This window comes from Vigna unguiculata, chromosome 9 (assembly GCF_004118075.2).
Source record: "Vigna unguiculata cultivar IT97K-499-35 chromosome 9, ASM411807v1, whole genome shotgun sequence".
In the NCBI taxonomy this organism is placed as follows: domain Eukaryota; kingdom Viridiplantae; phylum Streptophyta; class Magnoliopsida; order Fabales; family Fabaceae; genus Vigna; species Vigna unguiculata.
The window spans coordinates 5,197,918-5,210,386 of NC_040287.1; the positions used below are offsets into that span (position 1 = coordinate 5,197,918).

A 12,469-nucleotide genomic window follows, 5' to 3' on the forward strand; every position below is an offset into this window, starting at 1 on the left:
TTACTTGTCTCGGCAGATTAATTCTTAATGGTAAATCACTTTAACGCAATGTGCTTAACTTAAATATCAGTCCTAAATTCTTGTCGTGCAAGGGAGGTGCATGAAATTTTCTGTGAACAAGAGTGGTTAACTGCCACGGAATTTGCACGAAATATTTAGAGTACCAAATTATATATTTTCTATATATAAATTATTTTTTTTATTAAATAAAAAAAATTATTTCGTCCATTTAAACTATTTTCATAGTTCATATTCTTTCCCATCTTTAATTTTTCTAATTTATTGAATTTATACATGATAGGTATTCAATTTATGTTGAATTCTTAACACAACCGTAAATACATCAATAAAGTTTTACAAATTTTAACATATGTAGCGAAAAATAAAAATTTATCTGACTTAACATTAAAACAAAAATATGTTAAATATAAACAACTCAAATATAATTATAAAATGTGTACAAAATATCAAATAAACCTACTAAAATTTGATTAAAATGATTAAATTTACGTATTTCAAAAGACGAAAGACTAAATTAATTCAAAATTTTGAAATAAACTAATTTTAAAATTTACTGAAAATGAAGAGACGAAAATATATTTAACTCAAAAAATAAAAATAAAATTTCTTTTGAGAGCCACGACTCGTGAACAAGTTCCGCCCTTGGTGATTAATATGGTTACAAAGAAAAGTGGTTAATAAAGGTTACAGAGTCAAAAGAAGAGTGGTTAACGAAGGTGTCTATGTTGTGTTTACTGTCTAATATAAAATGGTTTAAATATTGATTTGCTTTTAAATTTATTTAGTTTTTGCAATTTATTTCTAATATTTTTTCTTCCATTTAGTTTTAATATTGGTGTCATTGGCTTTAATTTGGTCACTTTTTGTAATTTTGTCACCGAGGTGAACAATAATTCTTATGTGTTATTTTGTGGGTTTTGTGGTTTTTTTATTAATTTTATTAATTTTTTATTTTAAAAAAGTATAATATGCTAAACTAGTATTATATCATATATCAATATTAATGTCACGAGTAAAAAACTAAAAAAAATAACAAAATAATAAGGTAGTCAATGTTCAAAGTTAACGATAACAAAAATGATTGAATTAAATAAATTGATAAATATTAAAATTAAAATATTATGATCAAATTAAAAAAACTGAATAAAAATTAAGATCAAATCAATATTTAAACTTAACATTAATTATGTTGGATTAATTTATCTGAGTCAGAAAGTTTTCAGCGGACGGGCCAAAAAATTCTTCAGTTATACTCTTTAACATAGGAAAGAAATAAGGAAACACAATCAACTAGTAAAATAGAATTAACTAACAAACAAAATGTTCCATCAAGCATTCTAAGGGAAAACAAAAAACAAAAAAAAAAACTTGAAATTAGCCCTAAATTAAAATTATTTTTATGCAAAATAATAAACTAGTTTTAGCTTACACAAAAATTCATTTCACTTTTTTCTCTATTATTGCTTTCTGAAAAGTTTTGATGAGGAAATTTATTTTAGGCTTAAATATACATTTGGTCTATTTTAGTTGTGATGGTTACATTTAGTTCATTTTTCATTTTACATTAAATTATATTTTCATTTTTGTCAATTTTTGTCAATTTGATCATATTTATTAATGGTATTCAAAGAATTAATGTTAGTGAACCGTGTATGTCACATGTCAACTCCTGTTTTTTTTTTTTTAATTTTAGAAAAATTGTCTATGTGTCACGTCAATATCGTGTTATGTGTCAATGTCAGTACAACATGTGAGTTTGTGGTCGTATTATTTTCTTTTGTTCAATTTAGTCCCTATATTCGTTATTTTTCTCCAATTTCATCTTTATATTCGTTATTTTTTTTAGTCCCAATTTTAGTTAAAATGAAACAATTTTGTTCATTTCAAATTGACACAAAATTTAATGTTTTTATAAATATTATGCTAATTTTTTAAAATTGACATTTTTATTAATATTTTTAAATTCAATTATAAATTAATAAATTTAATTATAAAATGAATATAATTGTTAGATTTAATTGTTAAATAAAATACAATAATTTAAAATATTATTAGAATAACTTTTAATAATTATATTCTAAAATACTAATATTTTTAAAATTGACATTTAAAAATATTATAAATATTAAAAATATTTTAGAAAGTATACTAATATAAAACATTGTAGATTTTAATATCTAAAATACAAGAAAAATATTAAATGTTTTAGATTTAACGATAAATTTTAGAAATGCAAGAATATTTTTTTTAAATATTTAATAATTATATTCTAATAATATTTTAAAAAATTATATTTTATTTAACAATTTAATCTACGAATTATATTGAATTTATAATTAAATTTACTAATTTATAATTTAATAATTAATAAAAATGTCAATTTTAATAAATTATATAATATTTATAAAAAATAAATTTGGTCTCAATTTGGAATAGATAAACATGTTTCATTTTAACAAACACTAAAACTAAATTTAACAAAAATAAGGAATATAAAAAATGAATTGAACAAAAATAATGAACATAGGAATCAAAATGAACAAAAGGAAATAACACAAACACAAATTGACACGTGACACTGATATTGACACCTAACACAATTGTGATTTGACACATGAACAATTTTTTTTCAATTTTAAAATTTTAAAATTTTTAAAAAATTTTAAAAATTAAATTTAAAAAGAAAATAAAAAATGAAAGTTAACACATGACATGCACGGTTCACTGACACTTAATTATTTAAATCGCATCAGTAAAAAGGATAAAATTGACAAAAATTAATGAAAATAAAAACTTAATTTGAGTGCAAAACCAACATATGATTAAATTGAATAAATCCAACGAAAATAAAAATAAAATATATATATATATATATATATTTAATTTTTTATTTTAATAAAGGAGAGAAACATAAGAATAGTGATGAAAATCACGCCCACCTAGAAGGGACTTTCTTCTTGCACCTCTAAATTTTCTTCTAAACTCCCAAACCTTTCGTCGTTGTCAATTATGTCCTTAAAAAAAAATTACTATGTTATAGACTATACTTACTAATACTCACGCAGTCCCAAGTCACTTTCAACCAAGTGTTTTCTTTCTTCTCGACTTTGAGCCCCTTTCTTCCTTTCATTTAAAGTGTTTTTATGAGTTTCTTACTTTGTTCATCTTTGTATGTTTTTTTTTTTTTTTTTTCTTGCTAGACGTGTTTATTTCTATTGTATTTTTTATTTACCAAAAGTAATAGTATTCACCAGATTTGAAAAAAAAAATAATCAAGTAGTCAGATTTCGAAATCCAATTAAGGAAAACACTATATTTAAAATTTTGATTTAGGAAATCACCGAATTTGTAAAGTTGGTTAAGGAACTTACCCGATTTAGCAACTTATCAAATTTTGATATTAGATTTAGGAAGTCACCGGATCTAGAAATTTGGTTCAATAACTCATAAAATTTCGAAATCCAACTTAGGAACTCACCGGAATTTGTAGGATTTTGAAATTTGATTTTATAATGAAATTCGGCTTAGAAATTCACCGGATTTTGAAATTCAATTTAGGAATTCACCGGATTTGGAAATCTAGTTAAGAAATTCACCGTATTTCAAAATACGATTAAGAAACTCACCAAATTTTGAAATTCGGTTAACTCTTCTCCCGAGATTCAGAATTCAGTTAACTCTTCTCTTGATTTCAAAATTCGGTACATATATAACTTTTTAATTTTTTTTTGAATGGCTTATGCTTTTTTTAGTTTTTTTTTTAATTTTATTTATTTTGTGTGTTCTTTTTAGTTTTTAGCTTTCTTTTAATGTTATTAAATTTTTTTAGTTTTTTAATTTTACTTAATTTATTGTCTTTAAATTTTGTTATTTGTTAGGTATATTGTTTTAATGTTTCTTTGTTATAATTTAGTTATGTTTTAGCTGTATTATTATTTTTTCTTTATTTCTTAAATTTATTTTGCTTGTTTTATGAATTTGTTATCTTTATTTTAATTATTATTGATCAAGTGAGGTATCCTACACTCATGTCATGTTGTAGGTTGTTAGAGTTTTGTATCTAATATGGAAGATTTTCTTTTAAGTTTTATGTAATCATAAGTAAATTGGGAAGCTTCATATGAGATTTCTCTTCTTTTATAAATAAAATATATGAGGGAGATTAAATAACTTTACAACTAATAAGAGGTTTTTCTCACTCGTGATGAGTTAATTTAATGGGTTTGAGGGATTGATTTTAATCTTGATTTTGTTGTTGTCATTATAAGGTCTGATAAGGCTAATGATCAACCTAAGAGAAAGACATATGTATTGTTATAATATGAAAGAGGTGGGAAAATATAAAAAATACAAATCGAATTTTCAACCTATAGTATATCTAGCACAAGAAAATGCAATTGTCTTTTTAAACCAATAAGTAAACCAATTTCTAATGGAGAGGGATAGATATTGAATGTAATGTGTGGATATCATAACCATGATTTGTCACATTTAGTTGATTACCCTTTTGTTAAGAGGATAAAATTCACTGAACATTCTTTGTTTGTTGATATGACTAAGAGTTAAATAAAACCTGCAGATATTTTTTTTATTTCCAAAAACGACAATGAGTGTAATATCACACCCATCAGAAATGTAAGAGATTTCAAAGATAAGGAATTTAACAGATTTCAAATTCCGATTAAGGAGTAGAACATATTTCGAAATTCGGTTCTTTCAAAAGAACAATTTTGAAATCCGGTGTTATGGTTTCCTAGACCTAATTTTGAAATCCAGTATTAACGCTCCAACTCCGGTGTTTCTGTGAGCAGATATGATCTATTACGGATTTTATTCCAGCTTTCAAAAAAAATTAACCATGATCTACCGTTGGATTTCAAATTCTCTTTGATTATTTTTTAATCTTACATTTTTAAACTTATCTTTGAAATGAAAATTAAGTTGAGAAGATTATTAGAGATAGAAAATGTGTTACTTAGGATGTCATTTTTATGAACATAATTGATTAATTTTTGAAATATTTATTTTCTTTTTAAAATTTTTAAAAAAGTTATATATATAAAATATAAAATTATTTTTATTAGTTTTTAGAGAAAATATTCATTTGTTGCGACAGATATTAACCTTACATTTATGAATTTTCATTTACGAAATGTCTCCAGGAACAAGTGTTGTTTCACGCATGGAAATACTCTATGTTCTGCAATAAATTCTTCTGGTCGACCTACTCTCAGTGATAGGAAAAATATGTTGGAAATTTATTCTATTATCTTCTATATGATCCAAATACATGATAGGTGATAAGTATATACTTATTGGTGCTGAAGAACTCGATATAAAAATGAGTTGCTTATTTATTATTTTGCTCACGTTTCCTTTCGTTCTGACATCGTTTTTTTTTTTTTTTTTCAAAAGGTAATATTATTTACATGTAAAATGGTGATTTTGCATCAGTGACACTATAATTTGCTACTTTCGGGGTTAAAAAAAAGATTTTTTATACTACGATCATTTGAAAATTTTTATAATGATAAAATAATCTTAATAAAAATTATTTTTTATATTTTAAGAAGAAAAAATGAAGAATAATAAAAAATAGTATCAAATAATAGTAAAAAAGAGTGTAGTATCAAAATATCAGTGTTCTAGAAATAAAAAAAGTATAAAATTAGTGGAAGATTCATACAGATTCCAAATGAAGTAAAATAAAAATCTATAATCTATCTATAATACCCGTTTTACCCTTAGTTATTTTAAAAATTAATTATTTTATAAATAATTTAATTTTAATCATTTTTCTACAAATCTCTTTTGTCTTAAATCATCATTTAAATTTTCTTTTTACATATCTTATTTTTTTTATAATTTTATATTTAACATCTATTTTAAAAATTATATATTTATTATTGATCTTAACTTTCTTGAAAATTAAAAAATGCAAATACACAAGCGCTGTCGCGCGTGTGTGTTCGCTAGTAATATATAAAGAGGATTTCCTTTTTTGTATCCATATTTCTAAATACCAATTTTATCCTTTAAAATATAATTATTTATTTTTGAAAATTGATCGTTACTTTATATAAAGAGGATTCCCTATTTTGTGTCCACATTTCTAAATACCAATTTTACCCTTTAAAATATAATTATTTATTAAATTTTTGAAAATTGATCGTTACTTTTACAAATATTTTTATAAATTTTTTTTTTATTTATCAACCGTTATTCTCTCATCTTTTTTGATATATTCTCTCATCTTTTTTGATATATTTTCCTCTATTTTTAATAAATATAATTTTATTTTATATATTAATTTAATACATTACATTATTATCACCTATTAATAATATTATATATATTTAAAAAATGCATAACGAGAACGTCTAATAGTTATGTCTATGGTATACATATACATGGGTATTTGTTAGGTTAGTGTAGTTGTTGTTTTTCTGTATGGTGCACACTTTCCCGCTTTCAATCTCGTGTGTGGACTTTACTAGCAAAATAGTTGAAAACAATGAAATTTGCTAACCATCTTTAACAGCAGATCAAACCAGGTGACACTAATCAACTGGATACTATAATTTCAATATAGCCAGCACAATATTTTAGTCCTATTTAGTACATCCAATAATTTGACATAGGTTAAATACGTCATTTCCCTTCAATTTTTTTAGATATCCTTGTTTTAAATGATGTTAGTAGTTACTTTCATTCAATTCCTTTCCCAAAGCTATTGCCGTGGTAGCTTTATTTCTTCATTAAAAAATACAAAGTAATGTACTGGATTCATATTTTTCTTATAATACACAAGTCTTGCTTTTTACCAACCAAACATAGCAAATGATACCAAACTAAATTACATTAAAGTTCAGATTTTCCTGTGAAGACACTTTTTCTTTATAGTAAAGTAGTGTAGAAGCAAAACTGAAACCGGCTACTATTAAATTATTTGAAGTGATTTCACATCGCACTTGCAACTAAACCCCACAATTTTAATTTTTTCCAAAGAAAATGAAAAAAATAGTGAAAAAGTTAAACGCTCCCTTTCAATTTCCAACTTGGCAACTACAAGAAGACAAAAACGCCGAAACTTTATTGAAAATCCAGACCAAAAATTGACCCTTGTACATAAATACCTAGATAGTGCGTCATAGAATAACTAATAAACTGAGACATATATGTAAGTATCTGTTGGGATATGTTTCGAATGCTTTGCTTATTGAGATATTGTGATTTTAGATATATGTATGACATTAATTTTAGGGTTAAATATTTTTTTTCCACGTTTCAGTCAATTTTGAAATTAATTTTTTTTCAAAATTTTATACCAATTTAGTCATTTATCTTTAAAAATATGTGGATTTAGTCTTTTTTACCAAATTTTGTTAAATTTATTTGACATTTTAAACGCATTTTATTATAATATTTGAGTTAACATTGAAGTAAAAATATGTCAAAAGGTATAAATAATTCAAATACTATCATGAAATGCGTTTGAAACGTTAGATAAACTTAACAAAATTTGGTTAAAATAACTAAATTCAAGCATTTTTAAAGATAAATGACTAAATTGGTCAAAAGTTTTGAAAATGAATTGATTTCAAATTTCACTATAACTTGAGGGACCAAAAATTTTATCCTTTAATTTTATACATTTAAGACATTTATACCACTTTAACCTTAAAAACTTAAAGCAATGATTTATTTTTATATAATATTTAACTTCATGTATTCTACGCTATGTGAATTTTTAACTCATAATTAGAGTATCCCAACAGTAACAATGAGTCCCAAACCACTATAAATAGCATGCACTGGTTGTGTCATTCAGCAACAAAAACATGAACAACATGGCTTCCTTAAACTCCCTAGTTCTGCTCCTTGCAGCTCTTGTTCTGTCCCCTCAAGTGCTTGCAAACTATGAAAAACCTCCTGTGCACAAGCCTCCCATTAAGAAGCCACCGGTAGAAAAACCACCGGTTTATAAGCCACCGGTTCACAAGCCCCCAGTTGAGGAAAAACCAGTTCGGAAACCACCAGTGCACAAGCCACCACATGGGAAGCCACCACTGCATGAGTCACAATATGAGAAACCCCCCGTTTATAAGTCCCCACCAGTTCACAAGCCTCCGGTGGAGAAACCACCGGTGCACAAGCCACCAGTTCAGAAACCACCGGTTCACAAGCCACCACATGGAAAACCACCGGTTCATGAGTCTCAATATGAGAAGCCTCCTCTTTATAAGTCTCCACCAGTTGAGAAACCACCGGTTTACAAGCCCCCAGTTCAGAAACCACCGGTTCACAAGCCACCCCACCCTAAGTACCCTCCAGGTTCCAACTGAGCCACCCACCTGTGATGTTCAGAATTGTGCTTTAACTATATGCAGAAATAAGAGGTGTTTGTAACTGCTACCGTTGTCGTGTTTTAGTTTAGTTTGCATGTTCTGGGAAGGACCACTCTTAGTTCTTCTTTTCAAGCATTTCTTTGCCATGCATGGATGCGTAATGTAGAACCGAGAAACACTGCTTTCTACTCCAAACTATGAATAATACAACTTTATATTATTAATCATATCACCTTTCCTTCCTTAAACACTCTGTGTTATGTTTGGGATATAAGTCCAAGGGTACGTTGGAAAGAGTTTATTTGGACTTATGTCACTTACACTTCTATCACTGTTTGAAAGAATTTATCAAAATATATTTTTTCTATAGTTGTTTTGAAACTGTTTAGACAGACTGTTTTTATTTATTAAAAAAACTATTTAATCAAAAAGTGGCACCAAAACTAATTAGTTCTCCTTAAATAGTGAGATATATAATAAATATGTATTTTTTTTATTAATGCGGTAAAAACTAAGAAGGTTGAAACTAAATAAGAAAGTTAATTACTTATTTTTTACCTTTTAATTTTGTACTTGTATAAACATGTGGAAGTAATTTATTATGTAACGAGAAAGACAATAATATTTTAAATCATTTTTTTATATTCATTTTTAATTTACCATTTCAATCATCTTTTGATTATTTACTTTTATTTTTTTAGTGGTGTGATTTGATAAGTTAAGAATAGTTAGAGCGGTGAATTAAAAATAAATCAAAAATAGTGAGTCAAATATCATTAAACAATGTGCGTTTATCCTCACGTGAATTTCGTAACTTAAGATGTACCAAATGGTATCTTTACCAAAAAACAAGAACGCTAATTTTTAACAGATACTTATATCGATTACAGTAGATTTTAAAATATATTAAAAAAAAACTTCGTCATATTCTAAATGGTACTTAATGATTTATAGTTATTGGATTTGAGAATTTAGCTACAAAAGGCTAAGATGTTTATGTACCATTAAGTATTTCACTTCATAGTTGATGAAAGATATGAGAAAATTGTTCATTGGGAGATTTTTTATTTCACTTCATGGAGTCACATATTATTAAAAAACTTTAAGTCTATCTTACCTTTAAAAAACTAGTTTATAATGTGAGATTTACATTCATTTATAAATTGTTAATTAACCTTATTTTTAGTTAATATAAGACTTTTAACACACTTGTTCACATTGAAGAATATATATCTCAAGCGTGAGACTAGACATTGATAGGTGATCTCATAACGGTCCGATAGTGAGTGGAACAATAGATCTAACAAACAATAAACTTCAATAAGATATTATCTAACTCGTGGCTCTAATACTATTTTAAAATGTGAACTTTAAGTCTAATTCAACCTTACAAAATATGTTTGTACGGTGAGGTTTGCACCTACTTCTATATTGTAAGCTGACCTTGGTGATGTAGGACTTCCAACACATAGTAGGAAGACATTTTTATGACCTTGGTCTTTGTGTAAGTTACTTATCCAAGTATGAAACTAATTAATTTACAGGTAAGATTGCTATTTTATGGACACATGACCATCATGTTACCAAAGATACGCCTAAAAGGCCTAATTGCCCAAAAATATTATGAAGAAATTAACCTTGAATCCGCTCTTTGTATTATGAAATGGTATTATGGTTTAGGATTTTCTATTAAAAAGTCTCACATAAACACCAGTGCAAGCAAGGATTTCCACCGCGGTTGTTTTGGTCATTTGCTTAGGTTTAAGACCTGAGGCAAGAAAGGGTGACCTTTTTGTCTCGGTTATTAATTGAGGCATATTTAGCTCTTAGTGTCTCGATTTCTAAGACAATTGAGGCCTAATATGAATTAAAAAATAATCAAAATGGTGTTTTTGCCTCAATTCTAACTGAAACCATGCGAAAAATTGAGAGTACCTCGGTTATAGGACAACGAGGTCTAATGTCCATTTTAAAAAAAGAAATTAGTGTGATCTTTAAGGCATAACACCACTGTTTTAGTTACAATCTAGGCATAAAGTGAGCCTTTTTTTAATGTATATTCTATTTCTCTTAAATACAGTTGGCAAATATTCATGACATTTCAGACATGTATATTAAAATATATATTTGCACTATACTATTAAAAAAATATTAGTCTTTTTAAACGGTCAAACAAGACAATTCAAGATTCAATACTTATAAATTATTACTTCATCCTCTTAAATAAATTTTAAAAAACATATTCTTTCTTAAAAAATCTTCGAAACAGGAAATAATTTTTGTATTGAATCTTAAATGGGAAACTAAGGCTAACTCAATGCAATAATAATTTTAAACCAAACAAAATAAATTAATATATTTAAGCATTAATATAAAAGTTTCCATAAATCAATAAATCAATATAATTAATCACTTATCAAACATACAAAAAATAATTATGGAACCTAAGGGAACACACAAACACAATCAAAATCGCAAAAAAAAAAAAAAAATCTTACACACTAACTGAAATCCTAATAACAAGGGAACATGAGCAACTCGTCCAAAAACAAAAAATGCAAAAAAAAAAAAATTAAAAAACCACTAACCACTGGTGGTTTCGACCATGAGTGTGCGACCTCCCTCCTTCAACCACAATAGCAGCGACGACGACAATGGAGGCGTTACGCAGTAGCGTGGTGGACGCATGGTGGTTGGAAGCAATGGCGATGCGTAATGGCAGCAGAACAAATGCAGGACCATCACGCAGAGGAAAGGTGGCAACAACATCACAAAGATAAGACGAGAAGCAAAGAAGACAAAGATTTGTCAAATTTCCCAATTTTAAGCACTAGATTTAAGATTCTGCCTCGACTTCACCAAAAACTGTTGCATAAACCTCTTTTCTGCTTCGTTTCAGCTAACTCGAGGCATAAATGTGCATTCTGCTTCGGGTATATGACCAACCGAGACATATACTTCAAAAATTATAAATTTTTTTTTATTTCTTGAATTAAGTGACACTATCTTCCTTGGGCACGTGGAAAACCGAAGCCATAAGGCTTTTATGCATTAGTTTAAGGGAAACCGAGCTAGAATCTTTGAGTTTCAGTTTAAAAACGTTAAAAGAGCAGGAATTTTGAACTATTTTATAGGCATTAGGCTTCAGTTGGTATGGAACTGAGGCATATAAGCTTTTCTACTTTGCTTGTTAGCAAAACCAAGGCATAAAAGTTCGCCTAAATTTAGAAAATGTCATCGCGTTTTGATATGTCTCGTTTCTGCAGGAACCAAGGCATAATGATCGAGTTTAAAAGGCAAATATGTACTAGTGAAACTAGAACTGATGTTAATTTACCGTATATAAGAGGGTACAAACTTTACCTTACTTGTAGATTTGAGTTAAACTTAAAGTCCAATTCTTAACATGATATCAAAGTCATGTGCTTGAACTTATTATAGTAAAGTTTGTTGTTTTGTTGAATTTATTGTTCCACCCACTATTGGACCACTCATAAATGTCTAGCATCAACTACAGTTAGGATCATTTTATAATATATATAAGTGACTTACACTCTGCCTTACAAGCTGATTTTGTAGAGTTAAACTAGACATAAAATTCACTTCTTTTATGTATGAGTGTAAAAGTTCATCCTTTTTACTTGAGAGACATGTTCTATTTATACTACTTACCATGTGTCAACACCCAATTTTGTCCGGGTTATAATGTGTTTTACTTCTCATAATCTTATTTTACTTTCATTTTGTTTTTCTTTTCATCTTATTTTACTTTTTTTTTATTATTATTCTATTATTATTTTATTTTATTTTGTTTTATTTTATATTTTATATTTTATATTTTGTTTTGTTTTGTTTTATTTTGTTTTATTATTTTATTTTCTTTCATTTTAATCTTATTTTATTTATTTTTATTTTTATTTACAATTTTCTTTATATTCCTTTCTTACTTTTTATTACTTTAGAAAAAAAAAATGAAATGAAAAAAAAGAGAGAAGACCAAGAGGTTAACGTAAGGTCTCTGATAGTTAGGGGTAGTAGCTAGTTGGCCATGGTCATGATGGCTGAAGAAGAAAGGAGCAGGAAGCAACATCTGCTTACAG

General features: G+C 26.8%; 1 protein-coding gene across 1 annotated transcript; it reads left to right on the top strand.

Moving 5' to 3' along the window:
- The first annotated feature begins 7,849 nt into the window (after positions 1 to 7,849).
- Positions 7,850 to 8,617, top strand: LOC114162188 (repetitive proline-rich cell wall protein 1-like). The gene has a single exon (XM_028045994.1). The coding sequence runs from the start codon at positions 7,863 to 7,865 to the stop codon at positions 8,364 to 8,366; it is 504 nt and encodes a 167-aa protein (XP_027901795.1). The 5' UTR covers positions 7,850 to 7,862; the 3' UTR covers positions 8,367 to 8,617.
- Positions 8,618 to 12,469: the final 3,852 nt, after the last annotated feature.